The following is a 9557-nucleotide window of genomic DNA, read 5'->3' as shown; positions in this document are numbered from 1 at the left end:
GACTTGGCAACAACACTGCACCATCGATGCCTAGTACAAACATGATTGCCTACCACAACAAGTATGAACACGGGTTTAAGATCGATTGCCCCATGAAGAAATTGCTCAACATGATGTCTCTGTTTAATGTCGTGCTTTCTTGCGTCTTAGGGCTCGCCATGGTCACAACACCACCATCACCAATCCCTACATCGAAAAAGCCCCCTCGACACACCTAGTATGGTTTACTTTGTCAACCCCACAAACAAACCACTAATAGTTGATGCATGCTCATTGGTTGTTCACTTACAAATCAATTTGAAGTGTGGATTTGTAGATGGGGAAATCTCGTGTCCCTTTTGACTTGATGGAAAATGCTATATTCATGATCATACTTCTTGTACTGATCAATTAACCATCATTAGGAATCGGCAACAACTCAGTTTGAGGGTGTCAAACTCGAACCATTTAAAAAAATGGAAACTTAAACCGAACCGAACCATGAAACCATTTTAACCGAACTGAACCACGAAACCATTTAAATCGAACTGCGAAACTGTTTAAACTAAAACCGTTCAAACCGAACCATTAAAGAAAAGGCTTGGAACAGTCGTGAGTGTGAGGAGGACGTTATGGATATATCAGGAGAATCACACCTCATGTAGGTTGTTTGGGACTCACAACCCTTGTTTCGCAAAGGCAAGGAACAATTGGTGATATGGAAGCGAAGAAGAGATGATTCAATGTTTATCTAGGAAGAGAGATTTTGCAAGATCACACACACACACACACACACACACACACTCTCTCTCTCTCTCTCTCTCTCTCTCTCTCTCTCTCTATATATATATATATATATATATATATATATATATATATATATCACAAAGCAAGGCCACCGGTGGATTTGCTCGTGTGAGGATTCCATGGGCAAAGCTACGATGACTCAACTCACGGCTTAGTAGTGTCAGTGAATCCCTTGGGAGGCTTAAGAGGACCGCGAGATGACATTATGTATGTACATACTGTTGTTTCATCACAAATTTGAAATGCTGAATGAATTAAGGATATTTATTCCTCAAAATTTGTTTCTTATCCTAACCTCTTTTTAACCTTATGTGAAAGGCTCATACATTATTATGTATCTATGTATGTAATCTCCTCCTCTCCTTCCCCTGTTTCCTCTGCACTTCTCGTTGATTCTTCCTGGAAGGAACGAAACCACGAAGAGGGGGATTTCTTCTTCTTCTTCTTAATGGCGATACTTCAGCAGCACTACCTCCTCCCATTCTCCTCCTCCTCCACGTCTCCACGTCTCCATGCTTCTGCTTCTTCAACATCAACAACGACAATAACTACAGCGGCAGCCAGAAGAAGACATTTCCATGTCCTCTGCAATGCCATTACAGGTAATCCCACCCAATCCAAGTTGTGAGAAATTATTCGGTCATGGCCATATTGGGTCGATCACATTTGTCTCAGTGGTGTACAGGAAGACCTGAACTTCAAATTTTTATTTTTATTTATTTTTCCGGCTGATTTGTCTTTTCAATAAAATCTAAACAAAGGAAAGAAAAACACAAAACAAAATGATATGCTCTAGCTTCTTTAGCCAGCTCATATCGTCTCCCTTTATTTTCTCTATACCTTCATGACTTGGGTGTCCATATCCATTTTCTTCTCGAATTTTAGCTTTGCTTTGCATATACTGGAATAAGCGGTTTAATTTTGGGACTGTCTAGGTCACAAAGGGAGAGGTGATGAAGGTAATGCCAATAATGATGATGGCGACGACCAAATATTGTCTTTGGGAGGCCTACAAACATGACAAGAAGGTAATACTAGTAATCATGATGATAATGATGCAATATCATCTTTGAGAGGCCTACAAACATGACTTGTGAGAGAATCTGCTCCCGTAATGCAGAGCGTAAAACAAAGATACACATTTCTTATGGGATTTTTGTAAGGAGAGGAAGACAGTAAAAAACAAAGAGACGCATAGATATCGCCTGGTTATCCCCACTCATGACATTAAAGTGTAGCACCTTATTATCTTTTCTTCTTCTATGGCTGGCAGAAGTTTAGGTTATATATTAGCAGAAGTAGTTAAACAGAATACATTCTCCCTGTTGAGACTAAATCACTAAAATTTAAAGACGTCGTGTTCTCATCTTCTGATTATAAACATATCAGGATTCATGCTCAAAGTTGCATTTGTTTTATCTTCTTTCAGTCAATGCATATGGTTCATATAAAGAAACTGTTGGTAGTATGTATCAACATCGACCATCGTTTGACCGAGGATACTTGAATGTTTCTGATAAGCACAGTATCTATTATGAATCATTTGGGAATCCTGATGGGAAACCTGCAGTTTGTAAGTAATCCATTCCAAACCTTTTTCCACACACCCAAAATGCTTTTTTGGAGCGGAAGCAGTGACCCTCAGGTTGTTTATAGTTTTACATGGTGGTCCTGGAGCTGGTTGTGTACCACGCCATGCAGGTTTCTTTGATCCATCCTATTATAGAGTAACTCTATTCGATCAAAGAGGTTGTGGCAAGTCTACGCCACGTGGTTGCCTCGAAGAAAACACAACATGGGATCTCGTGGAAGACCTTGAAAAGCTGAGGATGCATCTCCGAGTAAACAAGTCTTGACTCTCACTCTTCTATGATGAGGAAGTTGATAATTCACACATAAAATTAATTTGGAAAATAGGGAAGATCAAAACATGTCATATATTCTTTAGCTTTACACTTCGAAATTGAGGAACAGAGTTGCATAAAACTACCTGTTGACAATGCAATGTTTTGTTATTATGATTTTTGAAGGTGGTTAGTGATGGGTGGTTCTTGGGGGGTGACCTTGGCATTGGCTTATGGTCAAACACATCCTGATGCTGTATCAGGAATTATACTGCGGGGTGTATGCATGCTACGACAGGAAGAGATTGATTGGTTCTATAAAGAGGTTACTGATACATATTATATGTGTGTATTATTGGAATCACGGAAAATTATCTTCCACTGTTGTAGAATCCCTGATTTTCAATGCAACTATTTTCCAGGGTGCAAACTCGCTTTTTCCATTTGCATGGGAAGAGCTGCTTTCTGTTCTCAATCCATCAGAACATACAAATATAATTCCTGCCTTCTACAAGAGATTGACTTCTAAAGATGAATCTGTTCGCACTCAGGCGGTATGTATCTGTATTGTTTTTGTTTATCTTTTGCCGAGTTCTTTCTATGCAAATGCTGGAAATATTCAGCTGGTTGATTGTGATTGCCAGGCTCGAGCATGGCTGAAATGGGAGATGGGGTTGAGTTTCTTCTCTGTATCTGAAACTGTTCTTGCTTGGGATGGGGAAGAATACTCAGTGCGGTCTTTAGAAGCGGTAAGGTGTTTACCGCTATATTCAAGAATGAACTAAATGTTGTGGCAATTTTATGACTACATCTGGGGCAGGTTATTTCGAAGAACGTTATCAATCATCTTACAAGTGTTTGATGTAACTTTCAGAAAAATGAAGAGAAGGAACGTCCAGTGCAATGGGGGGGTAAAAGTAAATCTGGTCAAGGTAGGAGTGTGGATATAGTTGCCAACTTTGTATGGAAGTCATAATAGTTTTATATGGAAATGATTAACAATTTTGTAAGGAATTTTTTTATGTGAAAATGATAAAAACAAACTATCATGAAAATGATAAACAATGTTTTAAATTTATATGTGAGTTGAAATGAAATAGCTTTTGTCTGCAGAAAATGCCAACCAGCCATCGTCAACATCTGTCTGTACTGAGATGACACCACAGGTTGCACAAGCTCGTCTAGAGTGTCATTATTTTGTGAGTAAAATTGTTTACTGTTGTTGGAACTATGTGACTAGCTACTACTAGACACATGTTTGGGAAATCATATCTTTTTCATTAGAAAAATGCAGGCTTTCTGAAGAAGAATCAGTTGCTCAAGGGGGTTCCAAAGATTCGTCATATCCCATGTGTAATTGTTCAAGGACGCTACGACTTTGTATGTCCCATCAAAGTATGCTATATTTTAGTTATATCATTATGGGAAAAATAATCATTTTATTTCTGGTCTAAGTAAGATCTTATATGCCATTTCACTTTTGTTTCTATGACCCCATCCTAGAACGCATTTGAGCTTCATCGGTCATGGCCAGAGGCAAAACTTCGCATTGGTGAACTTCCTAAATTTAATACACTAAGAAAAAACTTACTCTTATATTCATTTTGTGAGTTCCATTTTTAGGATGATATAGTGGTCCTCATTTTGTTGTCCTTGTTTCAGTTGCTAATGCAGGGCACTCCATGTATGAGAAAGGGATTATGCAACAGTTGATTGCTGCTACTGAAGAACTAAAAGAACTAAAATGAATAAAAATAATCGAAGCAAATTTATGTTCCACAGTTTCACTTCATTGGGTTGACAAATGAAGCTGTAAAGCATCAGATTTTAATATAAACAATTATCTCATTAACATATTCTTTCAATAATAAACAATTATTGTACTTGAATTGTGAATTATGTCTTTAATGGAAAACTCATAAGTATCCGAGCTCTTTATTTCCTCGATTGCTCCTGTAATTTCTCATCTCCCAGGTGTTCTAGGTCAATCCAGAATGAATGTTTCTATGGTACCTATTTTCCATTTGGGGGTTGACCCAAAGGCATTTGATGAAATAAAAGAAACTCGGGGTATTTGGAAGTTTTCGATATTGTTGATTGTGACATTGACATTTTGTGGTTTAATATTTCACATGATAAGAAAATGCTCTAAATTGATGTAATTAGTATTGTAGTTTACCTTTAAAAGTTATATTAGAGAAAGTGCAAAACAAACCAATCATTCATAGATTAGAACTTAAATTAGAAAAGCCAACTCTTTGACGGTTTTATTTTTACAGCATGCCTAAATTCGTTCCTCGGAGTGTTGTATTGCATATTGGTGATTCAGCATGACTCATTCACTACCCATGTTATGACACAATTCAGTTATTGGCATTCAGGTTACATATTAATTGGAGCAAGTTTTGCCTCATTTTTGCATTAAGAAGGATTTGGAATGTTTAGAATGGCAAGGATCCATCCATGGTTGTGAATCGTGATTGTGAAAACATTGTCTTACAATAATGAAAATAGGTGAGCCATCATATGCATAGATTAGTTTGGTATTGCAACTCATCCCAAGAGCTTTGAGATTGCTAGATGGTTTTGCACAACCCATGCGATTCCCATCTTATCCCTCTTTCTCCACAACAAAATACCGAAGTAGTGGCAAAACATAATGCAAAGCCTTTTTCATACATGGTAGCAACGACAAAAAATATAATATCATGGGTTTCATAATACATAGTAGAACTTTAAGTCAAACATGAAGTGATCAAGTTGTGACTTCCAATATATGAATTTATCCTTCAACTTGCTAGTCATCCATTCAATTTGCTCAACATTTGAAACATTCTCTCCCAATGGATACCCCAAGTTAACACATAGTTGAGGGTTGGTCTTAGTCTTTAGAGATAGTTTGTTGAAGTGCAACAATTATAACAACCCTATGCAATTATAAGTTTATTTGGTCGCAACCATAAAATATAGCATTGATACAAGTTCTTGTACCTATATAAACCAAAGACCAACCATGGGTTGATTACTATTTACGAGGTTAGACATCATTTATACAAGTGATTGCTTATCTCTTGTACAATTGTTCCATTGAGTTTGTCTAACAGCTATCCTCTATGTTTGAAAAAGAATGAAGGTATGTAACTCTAATCATGGATAGTAATGAATCTTGAAATGTAAATGCCATTTTAAATTACCATTTCTAGCAAATGTCTACATTTGAATTAGCTCTAAATAGATTGCTCATCAAATTTGGCATTACGATTCTCTAATTTGTTTGATCAAGTTATTATTTGCTACTAAGACAATGAGAGATGACACAATTCACAAAGCTCAATCTAATATCAAAGATGGAGATATTCTTTTGACATATTGGGGATTTCATCATAATTGGGATAAACACAATGGATTAGTATTTAATGGTAAGCATGTAGTAGAGCTATCTGAAAAAGTTCTTACCTTTAGAAGAACAAAACAAAAGACTAATAAAATTCTACAGTACATTTCAAATAATGAACATAAAACATAACACATTTGCAAGATGCCTTTTATCATATGAAAGGCGAAGTAGTGATTCCAGTATAATATATACAATAGTTTTGAGACAAATCTCTAGTTCCCAATCCAAGTACAAAATAAAAAATAAACTTCAACAGAGTAACAAAAACTCAGGTTGAATTTAGAACACCAAAGATTACTCTCAGATTGATTTTTTTACAGATATCAGCCCAACAATATACAATCAAAACTACAAAGTCTTTGTATTTTTACTGATGTCAGGCAAACAGTATAAATTCCCAACAAGATCGAAAGGAAGAACTCTTGCACCTTTAACCTTTGATAGACTAAGTAAATTCAAACATACTTCTGGAAAACCGTGTGGTCAATTATCTCTTTAAGATAATCTAGAACTCTTCTGGGAGGTGGTTTGCTTTTCACATGACCACCGTAACAATCTTCCTCTACTAGTATGGCCATCTCATCTCTCATGCCAAAACTCAAGTTATATAACAATCTTCCTCTAGAAATTTGACCATGTCCTCTCTTGCCATATTATATCATAATCCTCCTCTAGAAATGTGAAAAGATCATGTTTTTAACATTGACTTCTATACCGTGGTCCTCATTCACAGATATAGCCTTCTTTGTAAGCTATTTATATTTCTATGAATAGCAACTGTAAGAAATTGAATCATGTTTCACTACTGGATAGTGCATGTACAAGAATGTGAGTCGATATCATCATCTTCATCATCATCTTCATTTTCTTCCTCGTAATCACTTTTCATTAAGAAAATCAAGCAAAAATTATTATATCATCATTAAATACAATGACTCAACGATTAATATTGAGGTGCATTCACACTGTGAACAACCTAACTTCATAGGACCAAAATTTGGCACCAACTGACCCAAATTAACAAAAATAGATAAAAATATAAGTTTCACAACATGGTAAGTAGAAAAGCAACAGTTAACAGCCTATATGAGACAAAAGACAAATGATTCAAATACCATTTTATAATGTGGCCAGTTCATTGATCGAAAGAAAACAATTACTGTTGGCACAATTACAATGTTTTGTGATTACAAATTGAAAGTACATTCGAGCATGAAATATTAGCTATTCAAACATAGATATGGGAATTCCCCATGTTTCATGAAAGTTCATATTTCACACTATACTGATGTCTATGTCTAGATTTATTAATGGAAAATATAACAAATCAATTATTCATCTTTCATAGGAGGAAATTTGGTTTTCCCTCACAATATTTCACTATACTTGTACGGAATCTCATATTTCCTCACATCTCTCATATTTAGATCGTGTGTTTTTCTCAGCATACACAATTAATCAAATCAAAAGAAACAGTCCTTCCAACTATAAAGTTTGAAATGAAAAAGATATTTTGTTTTCCTTTCCCGAATGTAGACCTTATAAATGGACAGAAAATAACATTGGAAACAAAATATCTCACTTCAAACTAGCTCAAATTCACATAATAAAATAGGGTTAAGCAATACAATAGAGAGAAAGATAAATACCTCACTTCAAACTCAACAAGATAGACGAGGTCCTTTCCATTGTTGTCATTCCACTGAACTCTTCTTTGCTTGTGAGGAGAGATTACATCCCCATTTCCATTAGTTGAACTCCATTCCATAGACATTGGAAGATGACCTTCAGTACCCATAAAATAACCTCTCTCTTCATGTTTGGCAATCTGAACACCATGATCTCTAATTATAAAAACTGAATCCATTTCCCCTGTTTCTAGATCAGGCGCTGGTGTGAAATGACCATTGCCCAAATGTAAAGATCCACCTTCTAGCAATGTGATTTTCCCAGTTTCGAGGTCCGGATAATCATGCAACAATGGAATGTTTGGTAAAGCCATTCTGTCTGATACCGCATCCATACAGTTTGGAAAATGCAATACCTAATAATACATTTATAACCTAAACGGATTGATCAATCAATGACGAAATTCCCATATAATGATTAAAATAAGAAAACACTTGTTTTCTTCCAAATAATGGTTACGGCAACAACAATAACACTTGTTTTCCTTCAAAACTCCCTTGAATACCCCTTCCCAATCTAGGGATAAGTCTTGGACTACAAATAGTATCCTGGTATGTTGTAGAATTATAGGTATTTGTGTAAACCCTCAACAAGTTAGGGGTATTTTGGATGATTAAAATAGTCTAACACTTTTGTTTTCCTAATATCAGTTTTTTTTAGTGCTAGAATAAGGATCCAGAGCTTATCAGAATACTCTTCATAGTACCTGTAAATCTTGAACTACAGAGGGGTGTTATCGTAATTTTGTTACGAAAAAATTGTATTCTTTCGGTGGTTTGTTCAGCTAATCATAAAAAATAGTACAGCCTCTCTCCCTGCACCCAAACTTCCCAGTAGTCTTGCTTAACACACTACCTATATCTAGATGCCGAAAACCTGCTTCAATCGCATATAATACTGAACAAAACATCTTGGTGATTCTGGATGAAACACAAAATGTAGAGATGGGAGGAAAGAAATAAGAAAAAACACCATCGGATTAACGCACAAAAACTTTCAAGAAAGAAAGAAAAAGACAGGAATGAGATTCGGTGTATTAGAAAGCGATGAGATCCGGATGAGAAATCCTTCGTCAATATGTAGTCCCTGTTTGGTTGAGTACTCACCTGGATTCAGAAGCGTGAGGAATTCGCAGCTGTGAGACTGACTGAAAGACGAATCGCAGGGGACACGGAAGCCAAATTCTTTTGTTTTTGCGACTCTATGGCAGAGACAGAGAGAAAACAGAAGAGTAGTAGTAATAATAACAACAACAACAACAACAACAACAATAATAATAACAATAACAATAATAATAATAATAACAATATTCTCAAGAATACCCTCCATGTTTTTCATAATATTCTCAGACGTACCCCTCCACCTTTTTTTCAACTGGGATACTAATAGTCTTGGTATGCCCTTACGTTTTGTTTTGTCTGTGGCAGGGCCCCCACAGTTTTAGACATAATGGGAGCATTTGGCTTCATGTATACGAGTAGTTGTGGACCTTGTTTCGGCTCAAACCGAACCAAACCGTTAAGCCGTGGTTTAACAGTTTATTGGTTCCCCAAAAAATTTAATGGTTTGGTTTGGTTTTGATTTTTTATAAACGGTTTGGTTTCAGTTCGGTTTAGTTCAAAAACTCGGGTTTATCGGTTTACAAGTTTTAATGGTTTGGTTTAAAGGTTGATTGGTTAACTTCTTTTTTCTCTTAATGGTTTAATTAATGGTTATTTATTTATTTAATTAATTTAACTTAAATGCTGATTAAATTTAATGTATTTTTGTTTATTTAGATTTTTCATTAGTTTGACTTAAATGGTTGGGTTTAGATTTTTTATTAAATGGTTCGGTTTTGG

General features: G+C 35.7%; 2 protein-coding genes and 1 long non-coding RNA gene across 8 annotated transcripts; 2 read left to right on the top strand and 1 right to left on the bottom strand.

Moving 5' to 3' along the window:
* Nucleotides 1–1152: 1152 nt before the first annotated feature.
* On the top strand, nucleotides 1153–4575 carry PIP (proline iminopeptidase). 5 transcript variants are annotated; one of them, XM_087321012.1, is made up of 12 exons: nucleotides 1153–1174; nucleotides 1209–1388; nucleotides 2216–2359; nucleotides 2443–2635; nucleotides 2817–2955; nucleotides 3053–3184; nucleotides 3275–3379; nucleotides 3505–3562; nucleotides 3744–3829; nucleotides 3915–4010; nucleotides 4134–4182; nucleotides 4293–4575. In XM_087321012.1, the coding sequence occupies exons 2-12, from the start codon at nucleotides 1235–1237 to the stop codon at nucleotides 4376–4378; spliced, it is 1242 nt and encodes a 413-aa protein (XP_087177138.1). In that variant the 5' UTR covers nucleotides 1153–1174; nucleotides 1209–1234; the 3' UTR covers nucleotides 4379–4575. The 5 variants fall into 5 exon arrangements, 4 of the variants coding, with proteins under 4 accessions (XP_087177138.1, XP_087177137.1, XP_087177139.1 ...); XM_087321011.1 differs by having other exon boundaries at nucleotides 3915–4025; XM_087321013.1 differs by lacking the exon at nucleotides 1153–1174 and adding an exon at nucleotides 1722–1814 and having other exon boundaries at nucleotides 1247–1388; nucleotides 3915–4025.
* Nucleotides 4576–6140: 1565 nt separating this feature from the next.
* LOC147862650 (uncharacterized) lies at nucleotides 6141–8935 on the bottom strand. 2 transcript variants are annotated; one of them, XM_087321017.1, is made up of 3 exons: nucleotides 8823–8935; nucleotides 7677–8071; nucleotides 6141–6908 (listed from the first exon to the last, which is right to left on the bottom strand). In XM_087321017.1, the coding sequence occupies exons 2-3, from the start codon at nucleotides 8048–8050 to the stop codon at nucleotides 6830–6832; spliced, it is 453 nt and encodes a 150-aa protein (XP_087177143.1). In that variant the 5' UTR covers nucleotides 8051–8071; nucleotides 8823–8935; the 3' UTR covers nucleotides 6141–6829. The 2 variants fall into 2 exon arrangements, with proteins under 2 accessions (XP_087177143.1, XP_087177142.1); XM_087321016.1 differs by having other exon boundaries at nucleotides 7677–8090; nucleotides 8823–8909.
* Nucleotides 7318–7734, top strand: LOC147862651 (uncharacterized). The gene is made up of 2 exons (XR_015529926.1): nucleotides 7318–7461; nucleotides 7669–7734. It is a non-coding gene; the product is annotated as an uncharacterized LOC147862651 (long non-coding RNA).
* Nucleotides 8936–9557: the final 622 nt, after the last annotated feature.

The sequence above is a fragment of the Azolla caroliniana genome, unplaced genomic scaffold (genome assembly GCF_043228905.1).
Source record: "Azolla caroliniana isolate FFs.n. ecotype wild unplaced genomic scaffold, voAzoCaro1.0.p SCAF_6, whole genome shotgun sequence".
Classification (NCBI taxonomy): Eukaryota; Viridiplantae; Streptophyta; class Polypodiopsida; order Salviniales; family Salviniaceae; genus Azolla; species Azolla caroliniana.
This window is presented reverse-complemented; position numbering and strand designations above follow the sequence as displayed.

Coding starts and splice junctions, on each gene's coding strand:
- LOC147862650 (XM_087321017.1), bottom strand. CDS start 8,050: ATGGATGCGGTATCAGACAGAATGGCTTTACCAAACATTCCATTGTTG. Junction 6,909..7,676: donor CTTGTTGAGTTTGAAGTGAG/GTATTTATCTTT, acceptor CTTAATGAAAAG/TGATTACGAGGAAGAAAATG.
- PIP (XM_087321011.1), top strand. CDS start 1,235: ATGGCGATACTTCAGCAGCACTACCTCCTCCCATTCTCCTCCTCCTCC. Junction 2,956..3,052: donor TTGATTGGTTCTATAAAGAG/GTTACTGATACA, acceptor ACTATTTTCCAG/GGTGCAAACTCGCTTTTTCC. Junction 4,183..4,292: donor AGAGGCAAAACTTCGCATTG/GTGAACTTCCTA, acceptor TCCTTGTTTCAG/TTGCTAATGCAGGGCACTCC.